The sequence below is a fragment of the Zonotrichia albicollis genome, chromosome 2 (genome assembly GCF_047830755.1).
Source record: "Zonotrichia albicollis isolate bZonAlb1 chromosome 2, bZonAlb1.hap1, whole genome shotgun sequence".
NCBI classification, from domain to species: Eukaryota; Metazoa; Chordata; class Aves; order Passeriformes; family Passerellidae; genus Zonotrichia; species Zonotrichia albicollis.
Genome location: NC_133820.1, coordinates 7,982,140 through 8,007,222, shown reverse-complemented (window position 1 = coordinate 8,007,222; position 25,083 = coordinate 7,982,140). Strand labels below are relative to the sequence as shown.

Below are 25,083 nucleotides of genomic sequence, written 5' to 3'. Positions count from 1 at the left end.
GTGAGAGCTTCTATAGCAGCAGCAGATGCATAACTCCAGGACATTTGCTCCTTTCATGTTTTGTACCAGCTCTACCCAGTCGGGCAAATCATATTCAGCTTGTTTCTAAACACTTAGTCACATTACAGAATTCCTTGGGAATTTGAAAAATGGAGCAAATTGTCATAAAAGACTGCCCACTGTGTTAACCCATGAGTATGAGGAATTGCATTGCACTTGTCTGATAAGCTCGAGGACTAGGGGCTGGTAGATCCAGAAGGTTATTGAAAAATAGAAGGAAGAGTTAGTTCTGTGTAATAGCACAACTAGAGCAAACAAGTATTGAATGCAGCCCTCACCCTCACTGACAGGTTGCAGGGAGACTGAGATGTCTATCTCAGAGAGTAAAGAGTCAAATTTCCAGCTTGAGCTACAGATCTCGGCAGCTTATGCCATTCTAGAGCTGTATTTCCACAAAATCAGTTCCCCAGTCCAGTTCATCACTTGACATCACCAGCATTTGTACTAGGACCACAACCAGAACAGCCTGGCCCACCTGGGAAAAAAGATGCTGAGGGCAGCAGCTTGCCCAAACCACTGCCTGCCAAGCTCCCCAAAAGGCAGAGGCTACACAGGTGACTGGAATTTTAGAAGTCCAAGGAGGCCTATGAAAAGCCAACTCAATAGCCCTATCACTTTACATGATTATTAAAAACCTTTTTTTTTTCCCATAAAAATGGCACAGTAATTCAATTACACAATGAATTTAATGAAAACCCCCTCTAAGCAGCTGCATACACTAACAGATTAAAGCTGTGAGTGCCCATGCTTTGCACATAATGGAAGCATTGATTTTGAATAGTATTTCTATGGAACTGTTCTGGAAGGGTTTTCTGACAAATCTCTTCCTATGAAAATGCTCACTTGTCATAATCCAATATTTTTTATTAAAAAACCCAAAAACCTGTATTTCAAATACTGGAATATTGTTTGCCTTAGGAAAATAGGGGGTTTTTTTAACACAAAAACCTGTTCTCTATACCATACAGCTCATCTGCTCCATTTCATGAAGTGATCAACACTAGGTCCCTTCAGATAAACAAACCTGGATAGAAAAATTCATTTCAGTTTTGGACATGATGTGCTTGCATAATTTGCTTTCTCATTTCCAGTCAAAAGACATGCTTTTTTTTTGGTGCTGCATAGGGCTAGCTGTTTTCTGACAAAGACATGCCACAGACAAAGATTTAAAGTTATAAGTTATTAGTGGCATTGCAAAGTAAGGAAATTAAGTGGTATTTCACAACACCAGGAAGCATCTTCAGTCTCTCCTATTATCTCCACCCTAGCAAGTCCCAAAGCAAGGCCAACCCCACCTTCTGACTGATGACTAAAATTGGGATTGCCTCAAACATTCATAGATAGCAGTGACACAGGTTACAGAACACTGAAAGACTCAGTGTTGCCTAAAACCACTGCTATGGACAAAGAAAACAACAAAAACCCAGAAGCAGCAGTCAACAGCTGAAAGGAGCTTTGTGCAAAAGTAATGGTTAAATTTCCATGCATTTTAAAGGTCAGGTTTTCATTTAATGTTTCCGTTAATTTTCCATATCTTCACGGCACCAGAAGATAGTCTTCCACTAGCAGCTTCCCATCCTCCCCTTTAATAATGACAAATTTTATGAAAGATTTTACATTAGAACTTACTTCCATTTTGAGGTACAAAAATATTTTTACACTTTTCTACAGGGATAATCTAATGCTACTACTGCAAAAGAACAGGTCCAAGAACTTCTAGCATGAAATGGAGTGAATATATACTGTCTGTTCCCTCATACAGGTGATACCTGAATAGAAGAAAAATTAACCTACTCCAGTTGTCTCACTCTACAACTCAAACACAAGATACACATTCAGTGTTTTGTGAAGGGCAGCTAAGGAAAGTTGGGATATATCTCCTCCCTTTTTATTTCAAATTGCTTCAAGTGCCTTCACCTTCTTTCCTTCTGTCAGCCAATTTCCTTCTGAGGTGGACAGCTCACTCAGTTTTGGAGGTGGTGGGCTGATGCCAGCAAACAGCCAAACACCCTCCCATGTGCTTGCTTAGCCCCCTCTGCTCCAGGATGGCGAGGGAATAGAAGGAAGGCGAGAATACCTCAACAGGGAGAGCAAAAGGTGCATATGCAAGCAAAGCAGAAATAAGAATTGATCCACAACTTCCCATGAGCAGGAAGATGTCCTGGCACATCTGTGAGTGAGCACAGGGTAGGGAATAGAAAGCCTTCACACTGCAAACTCCATTCTGCAACAGCCAAAACACTGATTTATCAACACTATTTTAGCATGAACCTGCCCCACCAGAGCCAGTAGCCCAGGACAGCTGGGTGCCTGCCCCCAAGTCCTGCTGTGCTGGGTTTGGCTGGGGTAGAGCTGGATTTCCTCACTAACTGGTATGGGGCTGTGCTTTGGACTTGTGCTGAACACAGAGCTGGTAATATAAAGATGGTTTTTGTTATTGCTGAGCAGGGCTTACAAAGGGCCAAGGCTTTTTCTCTTTCTCATGCTGCCACACTGAGGGGGGAGCTGGGGATGCCTGGGAGGTTGGGAGGAGACACAGCCAGGAGAGGTGACCCAAAGGGATATTCCAGACCACACGACATCCTGCTCACTGTAGAAGGTAGAGGGAAGAAAGAAGAAGGGGGAGATGTTTGGAGTGATGCCATTTGTCTTCCCAAGTCACTGTTATGTGTGATGGGGCCTTGATGTCCTGGAGATGGCTGAACACCTGCCTAACCATGGGAAGCAGGGAACGAATGCCTTGTTTTGCTCTGCTTGTGTGCACAGCTTTTTGCTTTTCCTATTAAACTGTCTATATAAAACTCAACCCCATGAGTTTTCCAGCTTTTACCTTTCTGATTTTCTCTCCCTGATCCCTCTGGTGGGCAGTGGGCAGCGGCTGCCTCAGGCTTGGCTGCTGCCTGGGATTAAACCACGGCACCCATTACAGCACTGGCAGCTTGGTTTCTTCAGTGTTTGCAGACACACTACTCCTCCTAAATGCACTCTACCTGTTCTGTCATAAATATCTCATACCACCAAAGACAGAATTATGTGAAATTAATGCATTGAATATTCAATAGCAGACTGTCCTTGTTCCATACATTTAGATTGTCATCTGTGAGGCACAGCCAAAAGAAACAAGGAAGTTGAGAATGTTCGCTCGTAGCTTTTAACGATATGGAAAATTTGAAGTTAATTTGACGTGGAGTCAAATGGCATGGATGATTAGTGCTGCATCAATTTTAACACTCTCCTAATATTGAGAAATTATTGTCTTTGTCTTAACTTTCTAAGACAGTTTTCAGACCTACTTCAATTAAACACTTCAGATTTTGTTTTCAGTGTTCAAAATAGCTTTGTAAAGATGCAAAACCATCAGCTCAGCTCAGACTGATTTCTTCAATACCTACAAATTCTTTCATTTTGTCCTAATGTATTTTAGGCTTTAATTTACCATGAATAACCAAGACTTATTTATATTTACAGGGTACATATTGTACTCACAGGCATGAAAAATATAATTTGTCTCATCTAATGAGTCATCATTAGCTTTTGTTTCTACCTTTCCATAAGCAGAATATTATTAATGCATTCAACTGGAGTTATTTTTACCCAACAAATTATAGAATTAATTTTAAGAAGAGCTGTCATATGTCAGCCCATCACTATTACTGCAGGTTATTTTCACATAAAAAGCAAAAACTGAAAAAGCCTACTTAAAGGAAACATTCCATGAAGAAGAAAAAAAAAATTTCTCTTTATATAAAAAGGCAAACATGACCAAAACTTTTGGATTTCCTTTTTTTTTTTTTTCTTAAATGATCATGAAACTTTCAGAAAGTTGCTGCTTGTCATCTCAAGAACTTGAAACCAACTCTAGATAATCTGAGAAACCAAACAGAATTAAAAAATAAGACTGGCATAAGAACCAGCTCTCCATCACAGCAAATTACACCCTCAACCCCTTCAAAACACTTCCACCATAAACCCTGAGGTGTGAAAACACACATGTGCAGAGTCTTTGTTGGCAAAACACTTCAAATTAATTGTTACAAAGACAGCACTTACAGGTTCATTCTTCTGGAACTGGGATCCCAGATAAGGAAAATACATGAAAATATGTAAAACACTGCTTCATCTGTGTAGCAGTAGTTCAACAATGTCAGCATGCCCCATTTGGAAACATCAGTCAGTGATAAAATACTTAAATGCAGAATACTTTAATTCCTAGAAAATTAAATTATGTAGCAGAAGACAGCAATGTATCCTGAAAAGTGTCCTAAATCCTAAAAATGTTCATTTTTATTTAAGGTAAAGGAAACAATTTCTGCTGTTCATTCAGTTAATCTTCACTCTTTACTACTTAACTACAGAGTTACTTCTAAGCTCTCAGAAATGAGACTCAAATAGACAGAAAGTTCTTCCTTTTACCATTAATAGGCTGTTAAGGACCTGAATCATGAAAAAATGGGGAAGCTAAACCTTCAAGATGCTTAAAAAATATCATTTGAAAATAGAATTGTGACTGACAGATTAATACACAAAATATCAGCTTGCAGTATCTGCAAGTACCACACAATTGCTTATCTGGTATCTTACAGTTCACACAGCTGCTCTCCCTTTGGCAGAGTTTTACCAGCACCACATTCCTGTCTTAGAGAACATGGTTTAAAAAGTCTTGACTAAATTAAGTAGAATGAGCAAGAAAAGCTTCATGAGAAAAAAAAACCCAGCAAGCTTGAAGAGTTTTTACCAACTTAATTTGTTTTCCAGAAGTACTCACCAATTTTAAATAATGGCTCCATTCTTCATCTTCAAAAAAAACCCAAAGCCTAAGGATAGTAAAGCTTGAGTTATGGGAGGAGGAGAAAACAGTGGGGAAATTAAAACTCAGTGCTCACAGAACACACCAGTGTAGTGGATGCCTGCCTGTTATCACAACAACCACCCAGTCTGGAGAGTAACTTGAATTATTGAGTGCAAAGAACCCTTCTGAGGAAGGTCAGCCTGACTCTTCAGATAAACTGGCAGGTGAAGGTGAGCTTGAGTTTTCACGATAGAGAAACTGTGGAGCAACAGCTTCTGGGGCCAGGGATAGCAAGAATTCCCAGGTGACAGGGAAGTGTGCATTTCCAAACCTTGAAATACAAACCCTTATCAGTCCTGTACACTAAGAGGTCATCTTTAAAGAGCTTATCCTTCCCTGTGTCTGAGTATCTGTGGAGAGCTGATTTGAGGTGTGGCCAAGCAAAAAACTTCTGGAGCTCATCTGCTTCTCAGAATGTCCCAGGCTTCAGCCAGACACGGTGACAACCTCAGTACATGACTCTAAGGAGGGGCCTTGGTTGCAGTGTCACTAGAACAAAAGTGAAATATTAATTTCTCTTCATAATCCATCAATATTCAAAGATCAGGAGGAAGAAATTGGCTTTCCATGGGCATTGAAAGGGAAAATTCCCCAGTCTTGCAAGACAGGCAGTAGCACACTCACCATTAAAATGCAGAGGTGGGCTCCAAAAAGTAATTATTCTGCTTTCTGTGTTTACATGTTCACCTTACATTTTTTTTCATTCATTTTTATTAATCTACCATTATGTTAAGGAAAATATGCATATGTCAAATATTCTACCAATCTCATTATGAATGCTTCTGACCAAGACAAGTCCCTGATTTTAGGAGGGAGCAAAAATCTAATCTGTCTTTCAGTGTTAAGACTGCTGTAAAATCATTTTACAATGCAAGGAATGAAACCATATATGCATTTGTTTTCTCCTCCTCAGAGTTTATTTTGCATGTGATTTTACAGTTTATACTTCACATCATACATTTATTCCTTCGCTTGAAGAAAGGTTTGACACAGACGCTTGCCATTACATTTTGAAACCTGGAATTGTGCCAGCAAAATAAAATTAAAAAAAGAAACAAACCACCCTATAAAACATATTAGAGCAATACATTGTAAATATAACACGTTTTAGAAGTTGCTCTGTATTAGAAGAAAAACAATCTGGGAAAAAAAAAAAAAAGATAATCAGTTCCAGTTGCTAAAACAGTTCAGTATATTTTATTTAAAGTCATAGCGTAACAGGAATGCTTTTATTAGCCCACAACCAAACAATGATCAAACAGGTGTAGAGGAAAATGAAGCATGATCCTGTGGTACTCAACTGCAATATAACATTCTCTGCCACACAGAACATATCAGACTGGGGATGTTCACAAAGCCCTTTCAGTGTGAACTCTGCAAAAGACTGTTTTCCATCATGCTGCATTATTCCACCCCTTGTTTTGCTTAAGAAGTAAGCCACAAGTAAGCATTCCAAGAACTGTGAATAGATTGTCAGTGTTGGCACCAACTATTCAGTAGTTTACACAATGGTTCACAAAGGAAACTGGGTAAAATTATGACTTGGAAATGGTCACGGACATCTTCCTCTTTGGCTACTTTAAAAGTTAGAAAATTCAGATTGGTACAAAAGACATTCATTTCAGAACCAATTCAAATATGTTTTTAAATAAATGGAACAAAATAAAGCATGTCTCATTAATTTGGTATTAATTTTCCAGAATAATCTGCAATACATTTTCAAATATACAAAATCTTACTCTTTACAAAAAAGTTGTAGCTTATTGAATAAACTCACTTGAATTATCTTAGCAGCACTCCAATAATTAACTATCTTAATTTTAATCAAAAAGAACCACCTTAGTTTGATCACTGAATTTTGAGACTGCTTCTTCACGAGAAGCAATGTTTCAAAAGTTATAAAAGTGCAAGAACATCATCATGTTCCAAGCTGAAAGGCAGCTTCTGCAAGTAGTGAAATCAGTATTGCAAGGTCCTGATGTTAGTGAAATAAATGCAGTGGGAAGAACTGCACTTTAAGTACCTCTTCCAGTGTGGTATTGTTGCATTAAGACCAAAACATGCTTCTCACTGAACATTTTAGTGATCTAGATAAAACAGTTGTGTCATTTTTGTCCATCTCCAGCAAGTGAGATGCTCAGACTCAGTGATTTGGGTGGGAGCAGACAACCAGCACACACAACAGCATCAGCAGGCCCCCACTCAATTGGCCTGCTCGTTTTGCTGCCCAGCATTTTTGTGCATTTGTAATTAAATAAAACATAGCAAAGTACAAGACTCTCAGAGGACCTTCTTATCCATTTGGATAAGCATTTCTAATTCCATGTTAGACTTCATTGAAGAAGAGGAGCCTCAAATTAGGTCCCACAAACCATTAAGGCTGCCTTTTAGCCAAAAACTTCTGTTTCATTTAAGCAAACTACTTACTTTTAGTAAGAAGCATTAATACATAATGAATATTTGAATTCACTATCAAAATGAGAATTATAAGAAATTACAAACTTTGGAGCAGGATCACTCTTACCATTCCTGATAAAATTCTGTAAACAACAATTTAATTGAGAATACCTGCTGCTTTGCAACACCTTAAGTGTAATTTTGTACTACTAGAACTACAAACCCAACATTTTCCTTTCTGCCTCTTTGTAAAGCTTCCTCAAAAGAGGGTCTAGCAAGTCAAGAGCTCTGCACTTATATGTGAATATTAATCTTACATTTTAAACACCTACTATTACTATACTCAGCCTCAGAAAGCCTCCTTAGAGCAAGTTTTGTTATACTTAGTACTAGTACAGTGTATCAGCACTTCTTTGTGACTTGCTTCTTCTGTGGTGCTCACAGAGAACTTCACTTTGGGATGTCCATGTTGTGAAGCACAAGAGCAACTCTGCTTGGAATGTACACCTAGGAAAAACGTGACAAGAACAAGAACAGCTGAAAAACCCAGAAAACTTACAGGACACAATATCTATAAAACAGCATATGGACCCCCCCCCCCCATATTTTAACTGTTAAAAATCTGTCATTTGGGCACTGCTGTGGGTATAAATATCATATTTAAAGAATGATTATCGACTGCTTAGTCCCTAGCATTGGAATTACACAAGATAAAAATTTTAAAGGCAGCCTCATTACAATCTCTTTTCTATTTTTCTTTTAACAGCTTATAGTGATATATTTTAGGTGACTACCAGGAGAGGGCCTCATATGACTTACAATGACCAGTTTCAAAAACCTGAGAACATCCAGGTCAACAGATGGGCCAGTGATAAATGACAAAGTTCTGCAACTCTTTTACTGTGAATTAAAGTTGTCCAAAGCCCTGTGATGTCATTTCATACAGGTAAATATCAGCAATATGACACAGCAGCACATTCTTCACACTTGGCACCTATGGAATGTCAGTGGCTGAGCAATAAAACTCCCTCTCAAAAGTGGACAGAAGCAAAATTAACCATTTAAATGATTGCACTTTTCTTCCCTTTTTTTCCATGAATACCACAAAAATATCCAAAGACACATAATCAAAAGACTCCTCATAGATCACAAAAGAACTCGTGGCAATGTATTTTACATGACATTCCTTCCAAGCTGAGCAGAGTCACAATCAGAAAACAAGACTGATATGTGGTATCTACCAATTACCTTGATACACGGTACTCCATCAATTGTCAGGTCTATGAATGTGTTTTCTGAACAAGTCAATAAAAATGCAATTATAAAAGGTAACACAAGATTGAAGATTATTGGTTTCATTCTGACAATGTCCTCTTTTAGACTATTCTTCATCCCTGTGGAATGTCTAATATTCTGCAATTTCAACTGCGTTATCTGCTAACGAGAGCCTGATGGCACGAAAGGCTTTCATTGTTTTCAGAACAGAATAAAGCAATAAAGCAAAGAGCTTTAGGAAAAGGAGAAAAAAAAGGAAAATAGCTGATCTTCATTGAATCAGACAGAGCAGTGTCCAATGCTTCTTGAAAGGCAGCGAACATAATGATTTCCCCTAAGGTTTCAGTGATAAATAGCTTCTATAAACCGGTGCAGGAGAGGAAATACTTAATGAAGTCAACTACCTCAAAACATATAGATAAAGGAGAGATTCTGAAGTTGTGTACTCAGAAATTCAGCACTCTGGCTTTGGATGATGAAGTAAGAAGGGAGAGGGAACAAACAGAAATAAGTTTTCTAAAAAAGAATTTGTAAAATGTTACTTCAGTTATGGGGAAAAAAAATTATGTTAATGCAGGACACGGCAATCCTCAATTATATTGTGATCAATAATGTGTCAGATCCTAGGAGGAGTAAATTAGCCCAATTCCTTTAAAGTCAATTTACATCAGCAGAGAATCTGAGAGCACTGAGGATCATCCAACTCCAACTACTCATTTGACAACCAGAACTTTAAAACTGGTTTAAGCAGAATTTCAGAACTTGCACAGATGATTATATTTAAACTAATGACAGATCTTTTCCATTTGCCATCAAGAGCTGTATCTGCCAGCTTATTACTTTAGTCACTTGTTTTTTCCTTACCTAGGGAAATTAAACACTTTTTTAGAGTTTTTTATCTTGGTGGGCTACTTGCTAAATCATAGAAAAGCCACATAAGGCTCTATCTCCTAATCTTATTTCATTGGTCATGTAACCACCTCTGAGGCTATTTGTTACAAAAAGCAACAATTAAGGCATGAACAATGCAAAAATATTGATTAAGCATGTAATTACAAATAAGATTATTAATTTTTCATTCCAGTGGTGTACAATTTTTTAAAGGGAAAAATATGACAACTATTAGATACTACTCATTACAAATATAAAGGTATTATAGGTATATAAGAATTATTATTATTCCTTTTTCCCAACCTAACAACATTTCCAGAAATACTATATTCTATGTACTCTGGCTTTATCAGCTGTTTAAACAAACAGAACACAGGACATTGTGTGATGGACTGAGGAAGAAAAATGCGACCAGTGAGGTTGGAAAGATCACTTTTCTTTCCTGAGATAAAGTGAAAACTGGAAGATTATCTGCCCAGGATCCCAGCAGGGTTTCCAGACCAGATTTCTCACTCCACTCCTCCTTCTGACAGCCTGAACCAAAAAACTTCCTCAGCCTTTTTACTCCAGTATTATTCCTTTTCTTGCAGCACCTCTCACCTGAATTACCGCTCTTGTAGTAACATATCCCCCTTAACTTAGAGAAAATAATTTTTTTTTTCCTGAGTGCACTGACTGTTTCAAGCCCTTGTACCAAGTCAACTGTGCTCCAAGCATATGCTTCAATCTGCCATTAAGTGACATAACTAAAAAAGTCAGGAATCCATTGCTGACAGGATAAGATGAAATGCAAGCATTTAATTGTATTTTTGAATCCAGACACTTTCAAATATACAAATGTATGGATAATCAAATGTATAAATGTATGAATAATCCTTAGCTCCAGATGTGTCTGGATTGGACCCTGAACATTCAGTTGACCAATGATTCACTCCAATTCAGGGTCATCTACTACTGTGCTCTGTCCATCATGCGGGTCACTGCTCCAGACTCCAAAGAGGATCAGTTCCCTCACAATTCATAAGACTCTCTCCTTGATTCCAGTCAAGAGATGCACACAGAGCCTCTGATTGCTCAGACAGCAGTGGCCAAGCCAGCTTTTAACCCACATAACAACCTTATTTTCCCTGTAGTTCTTCAGCTCCTAGGCAGGAATGATGAGGAGACAAGGCTGAAAGTTGACTGAACTGACTGGAGCAACCTTGACACACAGCTTGACTCATTTCATCAAGAAAGCAATCAGGCTGACCATGCATGCTCTGACTCTGCTAAATCCAGGCTGGCTTTCTGACTGACCCATCTCATGTAACCCACTTGCTTGGGCACAGATTGCAAGAGGAGGTGGTTCTTTTCTTCTGCAGCAATTGCCCTACAGACCCCTCAGCCTTCCTTTTCAGCCTTGGTTCAGCTGTCAGAAATTTGCCCTGACCACTATGATTTTTCTCAGATAATAATCACCAGCCTTGCAATTACATCACTGAAATCATCCAAGCCTCTGGGTGTACTCCACTTATACACAGCCTCTTTAACCTACTGCTCTGCTACTTCATTTTCAGTAGTGCACCATCACACAAAAGCATCTGAAAGCAGACTTCGCCCTTGGAATTTGAGAAAAAAAAAACAACAAACAACAAACCAAAAAGGCACTGAATACTCCTGTATTGTCCATATTATCCATCTCAGTTTTGAGTCTTCCCTTTGTCAAGGGACTTGCCTTTTTGTTTTTTTTCCTTACCTACAGATTTGCAGAATCACCTTCCTCTCGTCTTCATTTTATACATATAGTATACAGCCTGAGATATATATATCTATCTATAAATAGACAAGCGTATAAAAATATATAGAGGCTTCCTGATGAAAACCATTACAGGAAACCTAGGTATTCTGCAGCAAAAAACACTATAAGGGATATGTAATTTTTTACTTTTTCCAGATCCTAGGAAGAGTGTCGCAGAAGTATTTTCTTTCATATACTCCTGCTGAATTTTACTCTTTCAATTACCAGCTTCAGTTCTACTGATCTCTGCTCTTTTAACCAGCTTTTTCTGATCACAATTTTTATCCCATTCATGTCTCCTTCACCATTTCCCATGGCTCACTTGATGAACATGGACAGAAGTGAAAACCCAAAGAACAGAACACTAAAGAGAATTCATTCATAGCTTACCTACATCAATCAAATCACCCTCAGAATCTCTCTTGTGTTCCAAGCTTTCTGCTCATCCTGAACATCCTTTCCAGGCACTTCCTTCCCTGCAGGCTCACCCATGTTGGGAAGGGCCTCAGGAGACCCAAAGTCCCTGCTGGAAGCAGAGTGAGCTCTGAGGTCAGAGAGGGTCATCAGGATCTCAGTGAATTGTCCCTCTGCTCTCTGTACCAATTATTAACTTACAATCTCGAGCCCTCTAAGGTTCACACCAACTCCACTATTTTAGGAAGCCAAGACACCTAAAAACACACACAGGAAGGTTCTTTTCTGACAGAAGAGTGTAACATGGGGATTGGAAGGCATCCAATCTATTTGAGACAGCATGACTCAGCTGCAAAGACAGTTTTTGACAAAGTTAACTTTCAAAAGTTTACTCATAAAATATCAGCAAAAGTCTTTATTCTCAGTTTGGCAGGAATGGAGTAACCGCTGTTACTTCACCAGCAGATGTGCGAGCAGAGAGCGTGCTGGGGAATCTTGTTCATAAGGCAAATACAAAATGGGATTTTGTTGGCACTTTTGACCTTTTTATACTGCATGTCCATACGAGGCAGCTACACTGTCTGAAACTGGGCAAGTCCCATACAGATCGAGGCTTCTGGCACTAAAACAGTATAACTAGTAAAGAGACAAAAAAAAAAAAAAATCATCAACCTCTTGCCCACCAACTATCTATCAAGATCATAGTCTATTCATGCTGGCTATCTCACAAACAGGTCAAAAACAACTGGTACTACCACTGGCCAGGATTGTAAGATGTTTTCAGCCAAATTCTTACTCCTTATACTTTATTTTTTTTTCTTTGAATATCCAGAACATTTCTAGGAAAATAAGAGATTTAAAGAATTAAGAGTATAGGATTACCACATGTAGGAAGCACCTGTGAACAGCAGCAGCTACAGGCAGAAATATCACCTTATATATTTCAGAAGAGGACTAAAATACGCAGCAATCTCCAAATATATCTAAAAACCCACAAGCAAGAGGTTCTACAAATGACAACTGCTACTTTCAGATCTGCCAGACTAATTCAGTACCAGGTGCAAGCACAACCAAAATTGGCTGGAACTGCAATGAACTGCTCTTCCTCTGACTTTCAGGATTGGAAAACACCAAGCCCTAAAAATAATTTCAAGGTCATTTTGCAACAGATGGGAGAATTACTAGAACTCAGAGCTAGATCAGGCACTGCAGAAAAATACTCAGTAGCACATATTGCAGCTGGTAGATGCAGAAGGCAATGTCACAAGAGCCTGTGCCAACATCATCCAAAACTTTTAATTAAAATGAGGACTTTAGACAATCTCCTGTCTCTGTATGGCCACTAATTTTCACACATGGACACTATTCTGAGAATATAATTAACCATCCAAGAATAAAATAGGTGATAGCGCTTCCTTTCAGACTATAATTTATTATACAAAACCTCACACATTTTGGTTTTCATTTTGGTAGATTTTGCACATGACAAACTACATGTGCTTAAAATAATGTGAAGTTCTGCCTTGCAATTTGTTTTTCAATTTACAACTACACAGCATTAATATGCAGAAAATAATTTCTTAGATTGTCTTGCTCCATTTAAGCAAAAAAGTCGATAAACCACAAAGGGTGAGTCCCAAAATTTCTTCTCTATTACCTTCTGCACTCTTTTTTCAGGTTGAGAAAAAGTACTTTAAAACAGCAAAAACCCCTGAAAAACAAGTACTCTGAAGACAAAGATAGGATGAAACAAAATTAATAACAGAGTAACTTCACATTATATTTGCTGTTGGTTTTAAGAAGCCAAACAATCAATGAAGATGAACAAATGGATTTAGAAGTCTTAATCATCAAGATTTAAAAAACAAAAAGACCTTTGTGGCATTAAATTCTGATTGATTCATCTAGTTCGAACAGTTAAGTTTCCAACTACAAACATTATTTCATTTAGTCTGTCTATCTGCATATCAGGGGAGAAAATGGTTAAAGATTACATCAGTCACTTAAAATTCAATACATAAATCCTTATAATGAAAGCTATTTGAATGAGTATTTTCAAAGCTAAGGTCACTAAATGCTTTTAGATCATTTCCATCTATGGGAGTATTTTAATTGGTCCACAGACTTAAGGAAGCAGGAAGTTGCACTTTGACACTGAATAATATACATTAAGGTCAAGGTTAAAAGCTCAAGCCTGTAATAAGGATATTCTTAAAATAAACTATATCATTTCACCTTAATTTAATGTGAAAAGATTTATCACTGAATGCCAAAAATAGAGAAACAGAAAAGGCAGCACTGGGGACAGGGGGAAAGGAATACTCTGACATCTATTTATTTTTTAACTAATTGGAATGAACTACAGAAAAAGTACATCTATAAAAGTCAAAATATGTTAAGCAATTATATTTCACAATAAATCATATACTACTTTTCCAATGACACAATATCCTCTGTAATATCCCACTTAGCCTGCTTATTAATCAGTTTCTGTTGGTGCATGAAGTGGGAAAGTATAACCCCTCCACTTCCATATAAACCCAACTTTTGGTGTGGTACAAATATTTACTAGGACACTTATTGATAGCTGGTTCTTTCCTACAGCAAAATTCAATTGAGTTGGATACCTTAGAAAAGGTCAACAAGATATTCTGAGTAATACACTATTAAAAAATTACACTTTTTCTTCCCCCTGCCCCAAATTTAAGTTTCACATCCAACCACAAAGGCCAAGTTAGGTACCAGCAAATGAATTAATCCAAAAAGGGGCACAGGGGTTGAGATGTGTGTACACCACTTAATTTACATCTTGCCAAGAGATGATGAAACATAAGCAAGACTAAAGGTTTATCCAAAAAGCACACATAAACATACCTCCAAAAAGACTTCTATGAGAATACCAGTGGAGTTGTAAATAGAAATGATGCTAAAGGGGTAAAAAGAATCTATTCCTACAGTGACAAAATGGTTCACAGCTTGTTATTAGAAAGTTTGATTACATGGAATGTTACGTACATTTCATATATTTGTTAACAATCCATTATAGAAAAAGCAGTGAAATGGAAAAATTAGTACAGTTATTTAAATAAGTCATACTACAAAGGGCATTTCTGTGCATTTTCTATGAAGTTTACAAGGTGCGTCTGATGATTTTGAATTCTGGCCCTCTAAGAACTTTACTGAACAAGCCTGAAAATTGGACAGTGAAATGCTCAGCAGTGCTTACAAAGCTTCATCTTCTTCCAGGATTCTTTGCTCCAGGAATTTCATATCTCCCTTCTTCTCATTTTGATATGCCACCTTGAATATTTCTTTTATTAGATGATTTTTTAGAATGAATCATGTCACATTTAATCTTCTATTTTTGTAACACATTTGCGTGCTATTAAAGCCTGACTTGAGAAGCAGAATTATTGCATGTGATTTCATTTTGTCACAACCCTCTGGGCATGTTTTACTGACAGTGTTTACCCACACACCTTAAGGAAGGTGCATCTCTCATTAAAAAATCACTCCTTCAAAGTTTGTAGTGGAGGAGAAACTAGAACTTTTGAAACAAGCAACTCAAGTCTCATGGATTATGAATTATTATTAAACAACAGGAATAATTATTAAACAACAGGAAAAGAACTTTCATGAGTTTATTGAGGTGGCATCATATGTTACTTGAAAAGAAATTTGGTGGGAAGACTGAGTTGGTAACTGCAACTAAGACTGAACTGCAATTAAGACTAAAGAAACTCCTAAGCAGGAAAACCAACCCAATAACCTGGATATAAATTGCTATTTGAAATAAAACATTGTTTTACTGCAAAATAGCAGCTGGAGGCATTTACTGTAACTTCTGTTAGTTCTTACATGAAGACCTATTTGCTGAATTTAGGTTTTCCAGATGTTTTTCCTCAATCACTATTACATGGTGTCCTTTCACTGGTACTTTACCTTTATTTGGTGCAAGAGGCATCCTCTGGGGGGTTGGCTGGAGCTGCTCTGTGAATTGGGTGGCAAAGGACACAAGAGAAATGGTTTATCTGGGTTTCTCTCTGACCTACAAGTGCCATTGCCATGCCACAGCTTTTGGTGCAAAAGTGCATTTGCTGCAGTGTTTGCCACATGCCTTATCTTGCACATACTCCTAGCAAACCACAGCTTCACGTTCTGCCACGCTTGTTTCTGGCTTGGAAGGCTTGCACTCACCATCTAATGAACTAAATGTGAAATACACATTCCAAATCACAGTTAATTGGCTTGCAAAAGTTAAGTTAGTGATAGATAATTAAGATGCTCTCCAATCACCCAGGCAATGTACTTGAATTGGGCACAGGAAGCAAGAACTCTGGAAGCAATAATTTGCTACATAACCTTCAGGAATGAAACCTTAGACCTTTCATTTCAAATTAGCACAAATACTTACCCACACTATGAAGGCACTATCACATGCAAGTACTTAAAAAAAAAAAAAAACCCAAACCCAAAACCCATTCCTAAGATCCTTTACACCAAGCACAAAAATTCTTTCATGTAAAGAAAATATTTTAAATCATGCAAATGAAAAATGCCAATACTCTGGATACAATGAAAGAAAGAGACAGAGGTTAGAAGTGAAAATAATTCTCAGCAGTTTAGATCTCATGAGAAAAGTTAAGATGTGACACTAGAAATTCATATTCTGTTCAACCATGGAAGGGGAGTGGCCCACAAAAATCAGTGCAGATGCTCCATTTTTGCAGGCCCTTAAGGTTAAAAAAATAATTTATTTGCAGGTGTTCATGTGGACCAATATACCTGTGCATAGAGAAACATACCATTCACCCACAGAAATGCACTGGGTATAACAATCTAATCAGCAATATAAATGATTTCAGAATTTTTTCAGTGAACTCTTAATTCCCAGTCTTTCTGAATCTTATTTTCTTGTGCTTATGAGCATATACACAGATGTGAATGCATACAGAAAGAAAGGGAAATATGTGCACATGTACACATATACATAAAGAATAGTGAAAATAACATTTTAAAATTCCTACTTGTGAATCTGATTTCTAGAGCAATTAAGGAAGGTAGAGTTTTATTAGTGACCACCTCAGCTAGCAGAAATTGTATGCAAGGATATGTCTCCCAGTTCATCTCAGGTGATTTGTGGAAAACACTTTATTCATTATTCATACCAATCTAGGAATGGAAATCTTTGAAATTCTTGATGTGAACAGAAATCCTGTTCCATTTTGCAAAGTTTTTCTGTAAACTGGGGAGGAAAAAGCCAGTTGGCAAACACATGATTGACCCTAAATCTTGTTTTTAGAGTTAAGTACATGATTTTAAGACAGAAAAGGAAGATTCAGTTTCTGCAGAGCTTTAAACAAAGCAAGCATGAAGATGCAGTCTCTTGACTGAAATAAAGTGAAAATAAAGGAAATTATAATATTAAGGAGAGCAGCTCAAAAGCATGTTAGTATGTTTCCATGCATGTTGGCAAGGAACACAGCATGCCAGACACTGCAAAAGTGCATGGAAATATAAGAACAAGGTTTAAACAGAAAAATTTGTTAATATTCTTGGTTATAACCAAATCATAATGTTATCTATACTGTATTTAGATAAAGGTTAATTTCAGAAAATAAATTTAAAATATCCCCTTCCCCAAATAGAAGAGACTCCATATTTGTCCAAAGAATTGCAAAACCTACAGAGATGAAAGTAAAATGAAAACAAAACAAACAAAGCCCCAAACAATTTACTTACCATAATTGAATTAGGTCGATAATTGTGAGGATATTGCTCAGAGAAGTACTCTGTTCTGTGGTCCAGCCTTTGATGCCCTCCATATTCTCCAGCATCAGAATCAAGAAGGATTTTATACTTGAAGGCAACTGTTAAGGAACTATGCCAACTACCCCTTAAACAGAAAATAAATCAAGGCAAAAAATCTAGAACTAGTAGTGGAAGTCATGCAGTAATGGAAGCATACTGATATATTCAACAAAAATCAAAAATCATACCAAAATCTAAGAAAAGAGTGGAAAAACAAGCAGAACATATAGAATTCATATGAAGTTTTGAACTGAAAATTTAATTTAGCACAGTGACTCCTCTTACAGCAAGCACCTCCCAGTAACTTCTGCAATCTGCCATGAATGATAAGTTTATACACTACAGCAGATATGCACAGCACTTCAGGTGATGAACTAGACTAAAAATGTACCACTAAACAAAACAACGCATTTGAATTGCATTTAAGAAGTAATGTAATTGTGACCATCAAAATCAATTGGTATTTAGCAATATTTTACAGTCTGTCAGAATCTGATCAAGTGTCAATCAGGAAAGCATGTAATTTTACAGAAGAAAACCCCACAACTCCTCTGAGAGTCTTCTGGAAAAGAGTTGGAATTATTATAGCACAGAGGAACAAAAGAAAGAATATATTGTAAGAGAAGGCTTTTTAAGAGAAATATTCTGACTGCAGTTGTTAAAATGGGGTGAATTATTTAACAAAGTGAAGCAATGAGTTGGAATACCTCTAGATACTTAAAAGGAATCAAATAGATTTAGCAAAAAATAAAAGATAAAATAAAGTTGAAACTTTACAAAGTAAATGCAAATCATAAAATAGAAAAAATTTGTACTTTGTTCCAACACTTACTGCTGATGAAAGAAACCAAGTGGTGCTTGTGGGGATGATAGAGTCTTAAGTGGTGAGACCATTTTTCCTTTTCATAATTCTTGAATTTTACTAAAAAAAAAAACTAGCATAATTACAGGATGAAGGGTCTCACTTTTGCTCCTCTCCACACACTGCTAATTTTGAAGTCTAGGGATTCAACCTATGAGTGACAAAAAATATATGGAGAGTATTTTGCTAAATTTTGTAATGAAGTTGAAAACTTTGGCCTGATAAAATTCAGCTCAGGCCATTTCAATGGCAGGTGAAGCCATTTAAGCACAAGTACAGAGAGGGAGGGGGACACTGTCCCTTTTAACTTCTGCCAAATATGATTTTTGTTTAAACCACATGCAAATTTACAGATATGTCAATTCATGCTGGTTGGTGATTATAAACATAAAATGCAGATTTACTTTGGAGCCAAGATAACAAACCTTGTTAAAAAAGAGGGAGATACACACACACACTATAGTTTAATGAGACTTCCAACACAGGGGAAAAATTATTTAACCAAATCAAGTGTGGAATCTTAAGGAAGGAAAAGGAGTTCTTTCTGAAATCTTTAAGCCCCTTTCCTGTCTGTTTTCCATCCTTTCAGCCATGTTCCTTTTGAATATAGGAAAGAAGGTTTCCATATTGAATTTTCACTTCAGACTGGCCTTGAAATCCAAGCACTATCCTAAAGAAAAGCCTAGGCAGTAGTAAAAACAAAATTGGAAATTTATGAATGGTTTCTCCATTAACATTCAAAGTTTTATCTCCAATCAGAAAACTAGAGACAGCTGACCTAGATGCTGATTGTTCATCTACCTCCAGACTGAAGCAAATTAGGCAGAAATAATTTGTTAGTTCAAGCTTCTTTTCTCATGAAAAGGCTCCTGAAAGAGCATAATTTATGAAGTAAAATTCCAGTATAAGCACAGAAATGTTTTTCTTTTTCCTTCACATAATGACTCAGAAATTGGGCAATAGGATATGCCACTCTGATACTTACACACACTCACAGTGCTGCAAACCTCCTCCTTCTCCCATGCAGATCAAAGAGGCATTCCCACATTAGTATGCTGTATTTCTTATTCACACCTATTAACCTTAAGTATCAACCACCTTGATGGAATTTAGCATTTGACTGATCCTAAATTAAGTCCTTTGTCTCAGCCTGCCAGGATTCTACCAGGCAGGGACAGTTACACAAGCACACTTCAAAGGGGCGTCTTTGCCTTCAGCAATCACATGCCAGTGACTCATTTAAATGACCTTACTTGCTCATTAGAAGCTCTAGATGCACGTTGTAAATGTCAGAGAGCCTGAATTAATGTGGGGATTTTTACAAAAAAGTATATTTTTGCAGCATTTTGATGACAATATTTGTGATTCCTTAGGTTAAATCTAGCTATTTGCTTATGGATGACTCTGGCTTCAAACCACAGAACATCCTGAGTTGGAAGAGAGCCACCACGATCCAAGTCTAACTCCTGGGCCAGCACAGGACAGCCCCAAGAATCACATGTGCCTGAAAGGACTGTCCAAATGCTCCTGATCTCTGTCACATTTGGTGCTGTGACCACTGCCTTGGGGGAGCCTGTTCCAGTGCCCAACCACCCTCTGGGGAAAGACCCTTTCCTAATATCTAACCTAAACCTGGCACAGCTTCATGCCATCCCCTCAGGTCCTGTCACTGGTCGCCAGGGCAAAAAAGATGAGTACCTGAATGTCCTTGTGAACCCTAAATTCATGCCACTCTGCTATTCAATCACCCTGGGACTATAATGCTTTGATACCTGCTATGCAAAAAGAGCAATATGTGAAACAAAGAAAGCACTCTTTCCCATGACATCTTTTTCAGCTTGAGCAGTACATGAAAACACGAAATGTCAAAATACAGATAAGTCAGCATCAATTTATACTGCTCAACATTCACAGATTCTCATGTTGACATATAAAATTAAGGTCTCATTCCTTGAATACCTCACACCAAAGTATCTTACAAGAACATATCATAGAACAGAGCAAGGAAAATAAGTCAAGAGAGAAGACTGAAGTATAAGGAGGAAGGAAAAACTGACCACAAACTGTGACTTCTCATACAGACATGGACTAGCTGAATGCCCACAGAAAGACTTTCCAAAGCAGGTGGGACCAGCAGAATTGTAATGTTTGCTGACTACACCTTCCCATATAAAAGCAGAACTGGAATTGTTATGCCAACAGCCTGCATACAGAAGAGTTGCAAGAAGAATGACATTTTCAGTGAGTTCAGAACTGAGGACTGCCTACAAAAATGCAGGCCAGGCAGGAAACTGCACCTTTCAACATAGCTGGTAACATATCTGAGAAGCTGCATAAAAACCAGCTTAGAGATATATATCACTGCAATATATGGATAGCCCAAAGCCATTCATTTTATAAAGGCACATTCAATGACGTGTTAGGTGCAGTCATTCATCTAGCTCAATGCACAAAACAAACTTAAACCTAAGTATTGAAAGGATCATCCCATTTCCCACAATTCCCAATATAATTCAGAAAAATGTTTAATTAAAACAATTTGATCAATACATTATTGCAGTTTGTCCCTTCCGACTTATAACAGCAAGGAATATCAAATTAAAAATCCATTAATTTATTAAAAGAAACAGACTAACAACAAACTTTTGCTTTTAGGTACTTCCTCTGCACATCTAAATTTCAAAAGGATCATAAATAACTCCTTTTCAAGTGGAGAAATTGTTCTGAAGATTTAATATAATGTTACCATATGTCCTAATAATAGGACATCATTTATTGAAGTCTTAGGTTAAAAGGATCCATTAAAAAACTATACATAAAATTCATGGTTCTAATTGCAGAAGAAGAGTTAGGGAGAAACCTTAGCCAACATTAAAACACCCCAAAGTATTTAAAGAAAATAGATAACGAAATGCCTCTAGATATTAAATAGCTCCTTACAATTCTCTCTGGTGAGCTCCCCCTCCCACAGAGTAGTTCTGGGATCCTCAGGACAGGAAATTCCATTATTGAACTACCAACTATTTTCAGTTGGTAAAGCAACTGAAACATGGAATTACCCGGAATGGCTGATAAATAAGCAGGAGGCTAAAATTGGAACTGCAGCGCTTTAACCTGACACAGCAACAGTCACACACTGGCTGTATCTGTCAAAGGACTTGAAAGAAGGTGAATTTGGGCAACTAAAACTCCCCCAGAAAATCAGCATGAATTTCTGGAGCCACCAAGAATTTGGACACAAACGCAAAATCAGTCAATTACTCGAGTAATCATTTACAGCTCAGCTGATCTAAGAGCACATTCTCAGTCCACTCAAGTTTTAAAGTACAAATGAACAAATACAAACTGCCTGATGAAGGCTTGCACTAATGCACCTTCCTGTGTGAATTCATGCAGCATTATCCCACTGTGGTAGGATATTTAAGAATTTAAATATTTAAGAAGTGGGAGTTACTTGCTTTCTCATTCCTCAACAGAATTCAAAAAAACAGCTTCACAAGTCTTTAAATTGCATTTTTTTACTTTTGCTTTCAACAAAATTCTCTCTCATGAAGAAGACTAATTTATAATTATTTTTCTGATGTACAAAAAGAATTAAAAGAATACTATATTGGTGACAAATTAGTGATTTCTTACCTTTTAACTACAGGTAGGATTCATATTAGGAAAAAAAGACATAAAATCAGCTTTCAATTTCTAAAACTTTTCCTCACAAACAGAACAGTAAAGAAAAGGATATTTTCCTGGAGTTTCAATACCCACTCTGTAGTCCACATAACTTTGGTATGGATGGAAGTTGAAAATGAAAATAAGACCTGCTCTCTCAAATGCTATGACCTTATTGGATTCATGCTTTTCACTCACATAGGCCTAAGGGGAAAAGAAAAAAAAATCAACATTTTAAAAAGATTTAATTTCTAATGAATAAAAAAAAAAAAAAAAAAACAACCAAGCAAAACCCCACTGCTTCTGTACCTCATTTCAAGTAATACAGGTAAATATTCAAGGAATAGAACTGAAGGCATTAAAATGTGCAAACTGAAATTGCTTATCTATGAAATTTCATACAAAATTTTTGATTACTAAGCTGTAGCTTACTTTTCACAAGGCAACACAACATAAAATTACAGAGTTAGAAGCCTGTTCAGCATAGAGCACTTGAAAAATTCTTGCTCAAAGATTGGTAACATGGTCTTTTCATCACACTTTTGCTTTAGTAAAAAATGGATTCCTTTTGTCAAATGAAATCTTCAGCCTATTTGTTATGGGGATCTGCATCACATATAGTATTAATTCAGAAAATGAAGCACTCAATATGATTTTTTGGTGTGTTTTTAGCAATCTGTGTGAGAAATGGCTTTGATAAGCCACAATAAATGGCTGTGCACACTTTGTTTTATTTGCTAAAGCCATTAATAAATAACTAGACATCAATTAAAAAATCTTTAAAGTGTATTATTCTTTAAAGTGGGCTAGAATAAAATAATTAAACACTGAGAAATTATAACAATTGATCTTTCATAAAAATTACAGCGTGATACAAGTGTAAAAAATGCAAATGCAGAAGCAGCAGGTTGATGACTAGGAGACTATAACTTACACCAGACTTTGCTGAAAGTTTTTCCTCAGAAATGGAGTAATTACTTTTATAAAGTGTAATGTCAGAACAACTTATACTTTTGCAAAGCAATCCTTGGATTGGATTACAGACAATTTTATAGTCTGCTTTATGCAATCCACAGTTACTGAATAAAAACAGGGAAAATAATAGGAAAAGACCTTGTTATGAAGCTAAAAGGAGACTGTTTCAGGTTTCTATTATCTGTGGAAGATATTTCAGTGCCATATTTTGACAACTTGAAATATATGGTGAGGTATTACACAGCGCATAATAAAGCGCTGTTTGAAATTTCAGCATGCAAATTTGAAAGTGTTGTTACTCCACACATGTACCCAACTGGTGACTAAAACTTATCATTTTGTACATACAGCTTACCTGGGGAGATGCAAGCCAGCCAAATCTTTCCTCCAATTTATTCATATCTCTATCAAAGGCATTTAGGAATTTATAGCGAAGAAGATCATCCTCAGTAAGATTAAACTGTCGTCTGGCATAGTGGTAGCTCTCATTATTCCCTATTCTGGGGAAGTCAAGCCATTCTGGATGTCCAAATTCATTACCTGCATTCAAAAATATTAAGGTTCTGTGAAACAACATGCTAAGAATACACTAAGCCTGCAAAATCAAAATATATTGATGTGTATTTCCTTTCTACAAGTTTTAAATTCCAAAGAATCCACTTCCATACATAAAGCAGTCATTTTATAATTGTCTCTAATTTTTTAATAGGTCTCTCAGAAATTCCATTTGTGTTAGCCGGGTTGCTTGGGCATTAAAACTTCAAGAGGAAAATTTCCATGGACTCCAGGGGAAGTATAAAGTGATGAATTATGAGCTCCATGTTATCATGCCATGCTTTAAAACTTCGCAAAAATTATTCTGTGTGTGTAAGTGCCATTATGTCTCAATTTAGTTTTCTACAGCAGTAGCTTCACAAGTCTGCCAGTCTCACCCAAATTATCTAGCCCAAAAAACTACTGACCAGACTTCTCTTGAAGACAAAGAATAGGTTTATTCAAACTTGGATCACATTCAAAAAGAAGGAAACAGGTTAACATTTAGTCAAGAAAAAGTTTAGCATCTCTTACGTAGAATCTCCAATGCAAATCTCAAAGCAAGACCTCATTTGGGACTCAGTATTTTGAGTGACTTTGATGTATCCAAATTTTTCTTGGTTTACATATTGTCATTATTACAGATTGAGACAACTTCAAATGGACTTAATAATTCTAACTCATGATATAACCTATTGTCCTGCAGACTCTGACATTTTGGACTATTCATTTGACACAGGATTAAAGGGTATCAAGTACCTCGCAAGCCAAACACTCATTTCAAAGCCAACAACAGTTAAATCATGGCAAACATTTCAGAGATTACATAACACCCACTCACTATAAAACAGAGACAAAAACATATATCTAGAAATATGTATGGAAAGAAATGAAATTTAAGAGCTTTTCCACTAAAACAAACAACAACAAAAAAGAATAATAAAAGGATCTTCACGTTTCCACAAACTGTTACTCAAGTTTTGTCAATGTACTGGAGCTTTGTGGGCTGACAGAGGGCAGGGATGCCAAGGGAAGGCAAGAGATTCCTGGCTGGATACCCTGCATGTGCATCCACCACCCATCTGCTGCCCCATCCAGCCTGCACTGCCTCGCAGGCAGCAGAGACAACTGTGAACTTCAATTTGTGAAATGATTTCTGTAATTCTGTGCTTCATGGGAACAAAGAAATGAACAGAGGACAAAAGAGAAAAGCCTCATATATATTTAGGAGAGTCCTTCAGAGTGGTATCTGCTTTGTAAACGAACTGACAAGTTGTAAATTAAATTTCCTATTCAAAAGCTAAACCACTAAATTTCATATTCAGCTCAAAACTGGAGACAAATATAAAAGAATCAGAATCACAGCAGGACTTACAAAATGACCTTGGAATAATGCTGGACTGAGCTCTTAAACTGCGCTAACAATACAGTTTGGAAAATGAGGAAAGATATTGCTACAAAACAGACACAGTATCTAACCAAATTCAATATTCTCCGAAGAGCTAGACAAGGTATTACCTTCCTTCGTGATCTGCACACTATTGAAAAGATGAACTACATGAGATAGCTCAG

General features: G+C 37.0%; 1 protein-coding gene across 3 annotated transcripts in view; it reads right to left on the bottom strand.

The window, feature by feature from the left end:
- Positions 1 to 5,799: 5,799 nt before the first annotated feature.
- Positions 5,800 to 25,083, bottom strand: part of GBE1 (1,4-alpha-glucan branching enzyme 1) — a 136,532-nt gene continuing 117,248 nt past the window's right edge. For 2 of the 3 annotated variants that reach the window (XM_074532657.1, XM_074532665.1), the window contains 5 exons: positions 23,333 to 23,517; positions 22,078 to 22,206; positions 17,406 to 17,525; positions 15,606 to 15,653; positions 5,800 to 7,813 (listed from right to left, as the gene is read on the bottom strand). In XM_074532657.1, coding sequence (XP_074388758.1) covers positions 7,757 to 7,813; positions 15,606 to 15,653; positions 17,406 to 17,525; positions 22,078 to 22,206; positions 23,333 to 23,517 — 539 coding nt within the window. In that variant the 3' untranslated portion in view covers positions 5,800 to 7,756. The remainder of the gene's footprint in view (positions 7,814 to 15,605; positions 15,654 to 17,405; positions 17,526 to 22,077; positions 22,207 to 23,332; positions 23,518 to 25,083) is intronic. The other variant, XM_074532661.1, reaches the window with a different exon arrangement.